We start from the raw sequence: 12,321 nt of genomic DNA, 5'->3' as shown, positions 1-12,321 counted from the left end.
AGTTTGAATACCTACACACATATATACACACATGTAAGGGATAATGTCCGACGAGGTTTCCAAGATGGACACCTTGTTTGCATTATCCCTCGTATATCATGGTTGGAGCTTTTCTTAGTTTTGCACAATCCTGCAGGTCAATGAAAATCTTCTGACGTGTTGCTTCAGTAGGTTTAACTCATTGTTCCTTTTTCCTCTTTTGGACGTGAACTCTCTGCAGAGGACGGAAATGTAAACCCATCTTCGTACAGATCGCTCGTCAGGTTGTGAAGCTGAACGCCTCGGACCTCCGACTGCCCTCCAGAGCCTGGAAGGTCAAACTTGTAGGCGAGGGGGCTGATGACGCTGGAGGGGTCTTTGATGACACCATCACAGAGATGTGTCAGGTACAGACACACCTGTCCTGTTTGTCACAGTTACTCTTGAGAAGCCAGGCTGTGATTGGATGTGTCAGCGTACAGAGATATTTATTAATGATTGTTCTGTAAACATGTTTGTAGGAGTTGGAGACGGGAGTGGTCGACCTGCTCATCCCCTCACCCAACGCCACAGCAGAGGTCGGCTACAACAGAGACAGGTAAGGAAACAAGGAAACACACCTGCTGCACCTTTTTGGTTTTTGCCACCTCCTTATCCTAACATACCCATGTAATCAATCTACCGTTTATTTTATTGTATGTATCCTGCAGTAATCAGTGTGTAGCTGCTGCCATGTTGAGGCAGAGGGTACTGTCTGTAGCTCTGGTTGAGGGTGAGAGGCTGTCAGCAGATAAACAGAGATCTGTGTGGGTACATGAGACCCTAAAAAAGAGGCTGGATCATGGGGAGTACCACCAGTTGGTCCAGGAGCTTCTCCTCCATCATGGACGTTTACAGGCAGATTTTAGGATGACTCAGGGGCAGTTTGACAACCTGCTGTCGATCACCAGGCCTAGCAAAACAAAAATGAGAACAAACTACAGGAAGTCCATCGGTCCTGCCGAGCGTGTCGTGACAACCACAGAAGCCCCGCCTCTCAAATCATCCCATTGGACAATGGGAAAAAAATCGAAGATGACGGAGGGGCTCTTTTCTGCTCTGAGTTTAAGTGTTTTCAGTTCGAGTAGTTCAGAGCGCTGCGGCCAAAACAGCAGGCACCCAGAGCGCAGAAACACGAGGCGCGTAGCAGCACAAAAACAGCGAGCAAAAATCATTCTCATTAAAAACAATTTCAAAAAAGCCTCCAGCTGCTGAAACGCTCTCTGTGTGATCAGGACCTGAGCCAAGAACACATCTGTCTTTATGACATTACTTTTGAAGGATGATACTGATGAGAACTTAGTTCTGGCAGTTTGTTAATGCATCGCTTCACTCCAGTGCTGATAAAAGAAACAAACAGCACGGGATCATGATGTTCTTTGGTTTGGAGTAAATAAATAAACAAAGACAGATTCTTTTTATTATTTCATTTAATGTAAAATATATCAGATTTTCTGACTTTGTGGGTTCGTGGGCTGCAGCCCTGTGGCATGTTCAGCGTCTTTGCACGTTGATCTTTTGCAGCCGTCCCTTTTATCTTTGTAACTTCAGCTCCACACAAAGCTTCACCCCCCGTTGTGAAAAATGCAGCTTTAATTAGATTTTCAAGATAAACTGTAGGATACAAGAACAAAACCTGTCATATTCATGAAGTTAAACATACTGAAATATTGTTACTGAAGCCCCAGAGTGTTATATCTTTATAGATTACTGTCCAGTTTCAGCTCATTATGTTGGATGACAGTTTATTTATGTTCAGGGTGAACTGAGCTTTCAAAAGTGTTTTCACTCTACAGCAGCAAAACAGTGTTACAGCATCAGGACAAACAATGTCTCAAAATTCTCCTGTAGCACAGTCAACAGTCGAAATGCAATTTATGTCCTCGAAACATGTACACATAATCATTTATGTAAGTAATTAAGATGTCCTCAAACCTCCAGCTCCATCAGAGCGCTCAGTGCCTGACCTGACTCTACGTCTTAAACTCATTTGTGTGATAACAAATATAAATCCAACAATATATCTGTGCAGGTTCCTCCTGAACCCGTCTGCCTGCCTGGACGAGCACATGCTCCAGTTTAAGTTCCTGGGCATCCTGATGGGCGTGGCCATCCGCACCAAGAAGCCCCTGGACCTCCACCTGGCTCCGCTGGTGTGGAAACAGCTGTGCTGCATCCCCCTGCTGCTGGAGGACCTGGAGGAGGTCGACCTCCTTTATGTGCAGACGCTCAAAAGCATTCTTCACATTGAAGACAGCGGCATCACCGAGGAGAATTTCCATGAGGTGGGAAACATTTTTGATTGTCATGTGAAGGTGACGATGGTCACAGTTTGTAGGTTGTGGGTTTTCACATTGTTTTATGGAAGGTGTGAGTGGGTGAAGTGATTGTATATTTGATTTTATATTTTAGTAAATGAACTGGAAAATCAATTGAGAAACTGTTTTAAGATATAAAACATCAACAGTTTGTTGAGGTAAATAAAATAAATCAAGATACTTCAACGTAATTATCAGACTTCAGTTGTCACAGAAATATCAGTTTCATTTTTTACTGCAGTTAAATACATTTCCTGTCTGAGGGTCCATACACATGCTGCGTGTTTGTGTCCTCATGTTCATCGTTGTCACTGTAGACACATGGAAGGTGTGCTCAAAAGCAAGAGTGATGCCGTCATGGTGCACAAGCAATCCCAAGAGCTTATTTTTTAGGGTCCAACAGCTGATAGTTAAACACAGTTCAACTTTTGGAATGCAGCAGTGCACACTGCGTGTCATGTGACGAGGACCAACCAATCACAGCTGGCAGATATTTTACTTTCTTCTGTAGATAATCACTCTGTGGTTGATCATTTTAGCGTAGGGCTGCTCAGAGCTTTACGTCTGCATCACAGACAATATTTTAGGCCTACACACTTAATACACAAAACTTGGAGGAAGAGGAGAAGAAGAGAGGTGTCACTAAATTCTACACCCTACTTCAGCCCAAGGTGATATGTAAACTCATCTTCATTGGTCGACTACAAACATGACGTATCATCTGAAACATGGAAGTAGCTACATGCCCATTAGCCCACAGCGTCATTAACAGGCGGCTCGCTCAGTGTGTGACGTGCACTTGGAGATAAAATATAGGCCTATATTAATGAAGGTTCATTAGTACGGTATGTATTTCTCTGTAATGTAGCACAGTGTTAACAATGTTACTGATACTATTCTTTCTCACACCTTCAACTCAAACCACCAAAATATATCATTTCATCATTACATTTCATTTAAGGAAAGAAAACAGGAGTCTAATAGACCCAGATATGAAAGAATAGATAGCTCAGTGTGAGTGGTATTTAAACATCTCTAAAAGATTTTTATCTCCTCTGTCGTCACACCACCTGATCTTAGAAAGGCAGGTTCATAGAGGAGAGAGAAGTTAAAGTATCTCTCTGATTTCATGTCACAGTTAAAAATATCTTATATTAGAAATATGGTTTAAAGGAAATGTACAGAAAGTCAAACATCACATCTGCACACACAGACTGGATTTATGACGGAGAATGAGATTCATGAATCAGATTTTATTGCATATAAAACTGAATCAGTGTCGCTCCACCTCAGCAGTAAATACCAGTTAAACACAGAGACTCCGCCCTCTCATCCACCCTCACCTCATCACTCTGTGTTTAATGTGATCCTCCAACAGCACAAAGTCATCATTAACATCTTAAAGGCTCACAGAGTGACTGATAATTGTTTTGACAGTGCGGGCAGTGTGTTTACCTCCTCCGCCATGTGAACGTTTGATTCATCAGAATCACACGCGTGCTGCTAGAAAGCCTCACCGGCCTGTTTTTGATTCCCAGAGCCCGACTGGACTGTCACAGACCAGAACAAGGTTCACATGATGTCACATACCGTGGCAGCACCACGCCCAGTGAGCGCTAACAGGAGCCAGCAGGGTTAATCCTGTTTATAGCTGACACGGTCCAACGTGAACCAACCAAACGCTCCCTGAATCAAACTGGCCGAGAGCGCAGTGACAGTGATGTTTCTGTAACCAGTCTGAAGCACAAAGACCTGCAGCTCTGCCTCTCCTCCTGCTCCGGTACACACTGTGCTCTCTCCCAGAGCTGATAAAGCCTCAGCAGGACCGAGGCCCAGACCAGCACTGATACACAGACCCCACCACCACCACCACCACCACCACCACCAGCAGCCAGACCCCACAGAGAGCCCCTCTTCTGTCCAAACAACCTGACACAACCCTGCACTGTAAGCCCCAGCCTGCAGGAATGCCAGGGCCGCTGTTGATGCAGCATATCCTGCCTGCCAGAGACTTGGCCCCGCTCCCAGACTCTGAGAGGAGAGGAGGGGGGGTTTGGAGCCACGGCACCGACTCCATCAGCCAGGCCAAGGGAGGAGAGGAGAGGAGGGGGGGTTTGGAGCCACGGCACCGACTCCATCAGCCAGGCTGAGGGAGGAGAGGAGAGGAAGGGCTGCATCTGCTGCTTTGGCATGAAGGAGGGAGAGTGGGAGAGAATCTGCTGCTCTGTTGGCTTTGGTCTGAACTCTGCCAGATGAGCTCTCAGATGTCTTACCATCATATTATTATTATGGTCTGTCGTTGCTTCCAGGACAGTGAAGAAATGATCAGATCCATTTCAGTTTCTGAAGCCGATCTGTTGAATCACTCTTGATTCACAGGAAGCTTCTACAGAGCAGTTCAGGGAAACATGGCAGAGCTGCTGAGGAGAACCGCTCTGGATGAACATCGAACATTTCCATGTAACTTTTATGGTTCTCTGGTTTTGTTTGACAACAGAGAGAAAGTACTGACCAGAGACCAGTAAATCTGCCACGCTGATATATCTCATTGTAGATATTCAGTATCAGTGTTAAGATCTGCTGAGGAGTACCAAGAAACATCATTACAGAGAAGCCAAAATAGATTTGAGGTGATTTAGAATCAGTGTCTGTGACACAGTTGGTTCATCAGAGTCCAACTGTAAATGTCTCCTGTAGTACAGTCACAGCTGGGTCACAATTAATAAAGTAGGAAAAGCTTTAGATTGTTGTTATGAAGCAAATGCTGTTTGCAGAATGTGATGCTACAGAATAATGAGTGTCAGCGTTTAGAGTTGAGGGAGCTGAAAAGTTCTGTTTCCACTTTAAAAGATAGAAAAAAGATACTTATGATTAATATCACCATCGAGCTGAAATTATAAATGTATTAACACTTTTGATCGTTGCTGAACATTATAATCTGTTGTTTGTCAGGTCAGTGAGTTGATAACAGATAGAAGTTAAAGCACAAAAAAGACTAAGTGCTCTTAAAAAAAATAAAAAATAAAAACAAAAACGCTGAGCGTGGCGCTTTTTCTCCAGGTGGCTGCATGCGGCCATATAAACTCTCTCCTCACTGGGAACAACTGAAAGAGACGCTGGTGCTGAGAAAGAGACGCCGTGTGGACACAGAGACACTAACACATCTAACGTCAGCACAGTTAAATGAACTAATTATTCTGTGTGTTCCGTGTTTCAGATGATTCCTCTGGATTCGTTTGTCGGGCAGAGTGCAGATGGAAAGATGGTTCCCATCATCCCCGGAGGAAACAGCATCCCGCTCACTTTCTCCAACAGGAAGGAGTACGTGGAAAGAGCCATCGAGTACCGGCTGCATGAGATCGATCGACAGGTACGTAAACAGTGTGTGTGATGTGAGCGCTGTAGGAGACGACTACACGTCTGTGTCATTATGAAATAACACTCTGATCAGAGGACACACGGCTGCATGGAAACAGGAATATTAGTGGAACATTGATCTTGTGTCAACAGCTTCGTAGGAATATTATTTTTCAGAATGAAGGCAACATTTTTGTGCATATATTTATAGTCATTTTTTCAGGAGAGATTTTTTGAAATGTATCCTGTCAGTGCTCTGAGCACCTGAAACAAATTTCTGTTCAGCTCCTTTGAAAACTCAGAGACGAAAAGAACCAACTCTCTGTGTGTTCATCATAAAGGGTTTTGTGTCTTTTTGTAATGTGAGTGAAGTGATGAGTTGGGAGAACATTCATCCTCCACCCTGAGCTCAAACATTAACCCCCGTCCTGTCCCTGCTCCTCCGTCAGGTGGCGGCGGTGCGCGAGGGCATGTCGTGGATCGTGCCCGTGCCACTGCTCTCCCTGCTGACGGCCAAGCAGCTGGAGCAGATGGTGTGCGGCATGCCGGAGATCTGTTGCGACGTGCTGAAGAAGGTGGTGCGCTACAGAGAGGTGGATGAGCAGCACTCCCTGGTGCAGTGGTTCTGGCAGACGCTGGAGGAGTTCTCCAACGAGGAGCGAGTCCTCTTCATGCGCTTCGTCTCCGGACGCTCCAGGCTGCCCGCCAACACGGCCGACATCTCTCAGAGGTTTCAGATCATGAAGGTGGACAGGGTGAGTGAAGACGAAGACGTTAACCTGCTGCGTGTTGGTCAACAATACGGCCAGTTTATATTTGAATTGTGTCTTAATTCACTCAAGAACAGGTTTTACACAGAGACTCATTCACATCTGTAGTTATAGTTTTTCTTTTAGGATTATTTTTTGGCATTTTGTTGCCTTTTCATATCTGATATGACAGAGCAGAGACAGGAAACCATTTGTCTGTCAGGACAGCCTTTACATCAGTCGATAACTGTTTGTACCTCTCTGTGTGTTTTTATCCTCTGCAGCCGTACGACAGCCTGCCGACCTCTCAGACCTGCTTCTTCCAGCTGCGTCTGCCTCCGTACTCCAGCCAGGCCGTCATGGCGGAGCGGCTGCGTTACGCCATCAACAACTGTCGCTCCATCGACATGGACAACTACATGCTCTCCAGAAACGTGGACAACGCGGAGGGCTCCGACACGGACTACTGACGCAGGCACTTCACACGCACACATGAATAAGCAACAAGCGGCCACACGGACTTTATCTGAACACACACACGGACTGTACAAGAATACACACGCACACACATACACACACAGACACATACACACACGGATGCTTGGTCATCAGTGCACCAGTCGTAGGGAACTCCTGAGCTGACAGGCCACTTTTTAAATCATTTTATGTATTTCAAACGGCACAGATTTCATTTCTCCTCGTGGTTTATTAGCAGTTTTTAAATGACACAAAAATCCACACGAGAAGTGCATTTAGTGTGTGTTTTTTTTGTTTTTTTTGCTCATTACTCCACATCCCATTTTCAGGGTTTCTGCATGGAGGTTTGTTTATTTGTTTGGAAATGTGTATAGAATATTCAAGCGAGCGCTGGAGGAAAAAAAGAATATTGTACATTGTGTAAAATGCTTCATTAGGAAAATGTTTTGCATAATATCCATATTTATTGTTTTCATTGCCGACGCCGAGTTTCCCTGAAGCATACAAAAAAACAACAATAAATGCTGCAGAATTGATGTGTTGTCAGTTTGGTGATTAACGACAGACACAGGTTTCCTGTCAGAAAGCAAACATCACATTTATTTATTATCAGAAGTACAAAATATGACAAAGGCCATCTCCTCAGAGAGAACAAAACCGTGAAGAGAAAAACACTATGTACATAAAGGTCAGAGCAGCTGCTCATGTCGGACACGTCTGGACTTTAAGTTCTGTCTTCATACTACACTCACATGGACTTTAAAGAGTCATCAGTCGCTGTGACAGGCGTCACTTTTTAATTTGAACAAACACACTGTCTATAGGAGGCGTTCAGGGACAGTACTGAGTGTAGGCCACCTGTGTTTTGGCAGCGCCCAGAGTGAAACACCTGCTGTAAAACAGAAGAGAATAGACTTGAAGCGTAAAAATACTCGGTCACGCAGTGGTTGCTGTCGCCCAGATGCACCAAATGGACTTTAAACTAGCGGCGATGAAAACTGTCGCTTCATGTCGCCTGTGTCTTGGCCCAAAAGTCGCACGTTAACACACTGCAAAGACCACAGCTGACAGCCAGCCAGCTCGTGCTTCTGCACCTGTGTGACAGGAAATAACTCCACACCAGCAGACGGCGGTCGTCTTTAGTTGTCATTCAAAACGGGGAACAGGAACAGCGTCTTGACACTAGTTAGCCAGTTAGCACATTAACCACACAATCCAGATCTGAAAGCTGTCACTGATTCAACAGGCTGGATCAGCAAAAAACAAGAAGCTGAAGGGGGCGACGTATTCCTCTCACACAACACAAGGACACTGAGACAGAATCTCTTTGCAGCTCGTGTGGAGACAAATTAAAAGATAACAGCGACAGATAACTCCCTCTGAGTCCAGTGAGTGTCGTATTGAAATTAATTCAAAATCCAAACCTCTCTTTGAAACTGTGTCGGGGGTTCTGGGGTCCCTGTGACTGTTGGGTTTCATAACAGCACTCAAATCTGAATGTTCACAGGCACCGTCACCGTTTATTTACTGTCACTGACGTCCTGAATGTTCACCAGCCTGAAGGCAAACTGATCAATCAATGAAAACCAGGAGCTCGATCAAAGTTTCAGATCAAATCGTTCTGTGCTGATGAAACCTTTACAATCTCTCTGAAAAACAAAATGTAGATTTAAGCTCATTTAAATCTGACTCTGCCACATCCTGATATATTTCAGTACTGGAACACAATATTAGACCTTCTTATATCTGAAAGGAACGCTGCTGTTCTCAGCTCCTGTCAGAGTTCTGGTGTTGTTACCGAACAGCGGTGGCGGCTGTGCGGTCAGACTGGTGATGTCAGAGTGAGGTAGAGGAGTCATTAAAACCTAAAGAGGAGCAGATCAAACAGAGTCAGTGTTCAGGTTCTCCAGATGTTCATGTGTCTTCAGTCAGATTTGATCCGTGTTCTCAGAAGAACCTCAGAGCTCCAGACTCATGTTCGCTCAGTCTGCCAACATCATCGTTTAAACCTGTGACCTCGTTACAACATGAACTCCGTCCAACTGCAATATTAGTGGAAACTCCACTGAGAGCTCTGACGTGTCCTCGCACACACGGCTGCTTTCAAAGTGTCCTGAAAGTCAGCCGTCATCAACACCAGTGGTTCCAGCCGAGGCCCCGTCTGCGTCACTTCCTGCTGGAGAACCTGAGGTCGGAGTGAACGCCACCTCAGCTGCAGAGTCAAAATAAAAAAGATGTAGAAGACGTTGAAACATGCATTTTTTTTAAGGCCTTGTAGTTTCTCCTGTGGAAGCTGGAGTGATGAGATCCCGTCTGATCTGACCCCAGATCAGCCGCTGACCTCCAGCATTCTCTCTCAACACAACCAGCCTCCGTCTCCCACCGTCCTCGGTGTGATGATGCTCTCCTTCGCCTGCAGGAGTCTCTCCAGACACGGCGAGCTGATCTTGTAGGGCAGCGGCCCTCTGCTGAGGCGCGGCTCAGCACCCAGGCGGCGGCGCAGGGGCACTGAGTATGAGTCAGTGCTGGAGGAGACGGAGTTGTCTTGGGTCACTTCCTGGTTGCAGCGTGTGGGCGGAGGGGAAGCGAAGGAGGCGGGTTGGGTGAGCGTGGACTGAGGCGTCTTCAGGGAGCAGATGGGGGACGTGTGGAGCCACTTGAGGTGAGTGGAGGAGTCGGAGGAGCAGGGCGACACCGGAGAGGGTGGAGGAGGGGAGGCACTGCTGTGATGCTGCTGCAGAGGAAACAGGAGATGATGACATCATCACAGTCACAACACATTAAACAAAGAGCTTCAATTTATAATGAGAATTATCAACACGCTGTTATTGTTCCAACACTGAGACGACACGTGACCTGTTTCCAGTCTCATTATTACATGTCTCTTATTGCACACATGTTGCATGATTTAGAAATCACAGACTCCTCTCTTCCACCGTCTCACTCCTCTCTTCCACTGCCTCATTCCTCTCTTCCACCGCCTCACTGTCTCACTCCTCTCTTCCACCGCCTCACTCGAGATCACCATGTTTCTACAGTAGCCCAGAATGGACAAACCAAACGCTGGCTCTAGAAGGAGACATTCGTTTTTTTTAACATGAAACGTCTTTATTCAGTATTCACAAAAAGAGGCCTGTAAAAAGTTGTGACGTATGAAAACAGACTTGATGGAGAAACTCTGACCCATGCTTACCAACATTTTGGCGACAGGAAATTGGCGACGCAGATGGTGAGGTGGAGCCTGATTGTAGGGAAAAAAACCCTCAGCAGCTGATACTGATATGTATCAGGGTGAGAATCACCAGAGGATCCATGATACGATATTATCACGATACTGAAATCATGATATGATATTACTCCTGGGATAAATTGCAATCTACCTTTTTTTAAACTGAAAATAAAGTTTTCAGTTTGTTCATCTCACTTCAATCATTTTATTTGCAGCAAAATTTATCTAGTGGACTGAAAAAGCAACAGCAGTTTATTATTCCAGTCGGCTACCAAAAGTTTAATTTGTATTTGTAATATTAATAATTTATGTAATAAAAACAATACTTGGCACTGTGTGATGATACGATATTGCCACACAAAATATTAGGATACTATGCTGTATCGATTTTCCCCTCAACCCTTAAATATATTTTCAAGTTTTCTGTGTTTTGTCTGACGAGCAAAATGTTGTTCATCTAATAACGTTTATTGTAAGTGAAGGGACAGTGTGTGGGAACTCCCTTTTCTTCACTGTTAGTGTACTAAAAGTAGAGTCGTCTCTCCAGACAAACAGCGTCCATTTCCCACAGATAACTGGACCAAAAACACATCACTGAGAATTTCCTGCCAGTTAGGAAACGCCTTCTCCTCTGAGACGCTTGTTACATACGAGCCAGTGTCAGTCACCTACCTATTCAGTTAAAAGTCTGTGGTGAGATTCGGATGTCAGACTGCGTCTGATGTCCTCCAATCAGCGGACATGATGATTAGTTTGGCTGAGGACACAGTGAGTGACCTTGAGGTTTGCAGCCTTCCTGTGTTTCAGCAAAATCTCTAAAAAACCTGTTCCAAGAACACACCATGTATTTTTGGTGACTCTGAGACTGACAGGCCATTTTTAGCCAAAACTGTGAAACTGAGAGGAGCAGGAATCTGACTCTTTGTTTGGTTTGTATTCTGTGAATCCCACGACATCCTCCGTCTCCAAATGTGGATTTATTCAGCACATTCTTTGTGCGAGGCCGCTCTGGTTTCCCCCTCATTATGTGACCTGTACTCTTCTTATGAAACGATGAAATCATCTCCAGTAAAAACACATTAATACTTTAGCTGTCCTCTTCCAGGATTCTGTTACATAATCTGACTCTCCTCTTACCATGAGAGCCACATCGCTCCCAGCTGACACGCTCCATAAACAACACATAAACTTCACTGTGCAGCAGTTTATTTTTCAATGACTACTTTCCTCCCAGACTGATCGACATATTTCAGTCTCCATTAATCATCTATGAAATGTCCTCAAAGGAATATTTACAGTCCAAGAAGCTGTGAAGTTTTGTTTTAAACGCTGCTGAAATTATCAATCAGTTATCAGAATTGTGTTTCGTGTGCTTGTATTATTTTGAACATCTTTACCTGTTGCCTTTTGGCCGGAGTGCAGTCGTCTGTCACAGTCAGGTTTGGTCTGATGTGAGGAAACCAGCTGTGAAGCATTTCTTCTATTTTCAGTATAATGCTGAGGAAGCGTCCGCTAGAAGAGACAGAGAAACAGAGGATGAAGATGTACTCAAATACACGAGGACACATTCCTGCCAATACTTTCACATTATTCAACTGATGTACAGGTGACAGATGTGCTGCAATGTGCCAGCGACTACAAGACAGGAGACGACATCTGCAGCTGGTAAACATTAAAATACATAATGCTGGATTTAAAGAAATTACAATTAGCTTTATGAATGTTTTATAAGGGAGGAAACACATGCAAGTAATTTGTTGGAGATCAAGGACAAACACAATGTGTTTAAGTGAGTAATACCATGATACACACTATGATAATTTTTTGACATCGAAATGTCATAGTATAGCATGTTAAAAAAATGTCAAAATATTGTATGTTAAAAAATGTCATATTATACAGTATGTCGAAAAAAGTCAGAATACTGTGTCAAAAATGTTCTAGTTTTGAATGTTGAAAAATGTAATCGTATAGTAAATGTTCTAGTTTTGAATGTTGAAAAATGTAATCGTATAGTATGTCAAAAAGGTCATAGTATAGTGTGTCAAATAATGTCATAAAAAATGTCAAAATATTGTATGTTAAAAAATGTAGAAACAGGTCATAGTGTAGTATGTCAAAAATGTCATAGTATAGCATGTCGAAAAAAGTCATAGTATAGCATGTCGAAAAA

At 44.2% G+C, this 12,321-nt stretch overlaps 2 protein-coding genes across 12 annotated transcripts in view; one reads left to right on the top strand and one right to left on the bottom strand.

The window, feature by feature from the left end:
* Nucleotides 1-7,455, top strand: part of herc1 (HECT and RLD domain containing E3 ubiquitin protein ligase family member 1) — an 83,636-nt gene extending 76,181 nt beyond the window's left edge. For all 7 annotated transcript variants that reach the window (XM_050074747.1, XM_050073993.1, XM_050033580.1 and 4 more), the window contains exons 74-79: nt 221-386; nt 501-577; nt 2,051-2,303; nt 5,554-5,706; nt 6,143-6,448; nt 6,727-7,455. In XM_050074747.1, coding sequence (XP_049930704.1) covers nt 221-386; nt 501-577; nt 2,051-2,303; nt 5,554-5,706; nt 6,143-6,448; nt 6,727-6,912 — 1,141 coding nt within the window. In that variant the 3' untranslated portion in view covers nt 6,913-7,455. The remainder of the gene's footprint in view (nt 1-220; nt 387-500; nt 578-2,050; nt 2,304-5,553; nt 5,707-6,142; nt 6,449-6,726) is intronic.
* A 36-nt stretch (nt 7,456-7,491) lies between these two features.
* The window catches only part of LOC126388604 (circadian-associated transcriptional repressor-like), a 30,964-nt gene continuing 26,134 nt past the window's right edge, over nt 7,492-12,321 (bottom strand). For 4 of the 5 annotated variants that reach the window (XM_050041842.1, XM_050042067.1, XM_050041910.1 and 1 more), the window contains exons 5-6: nt 11,546-11,660; nt 7,492-9,653 (exon numbers count right to left, since the gene is read on the bottom strand). In XM_050041842.1, the coding sequence (XP_049897799.1) occupies nt 9,276-9,653; nt 11,546-11,660 (493 nt within the window). In that variant the 3' untranslated portion in view covers nt 7,492-9,275. The remainder of the gene's footprint in view (nt 9,654-11,545; nt 11,661-12,321) is intronic. The other variant, XM_050042149.1, reaches the window with a different exon arrangement.

This window comes from Epinephelus moara, chromosome 1, assembly GCF_006386435.1.
Source record: "Epinephelus moara isolate mb chromosome 1, YSFRI_EMoa_1.0, whole genome shotgun sequence".
Classification (NCBI taxonomy): Eukaryota; Metazoa; Chordata; class Actinopteri; order Perciformes; family Serranidae; genus Epinephelus; species Epinephelus moara.
Note: the sequence above shows the minus strand (reverse complement) of the source record. Positions and strands in the feature narration are given on the sequence as shown.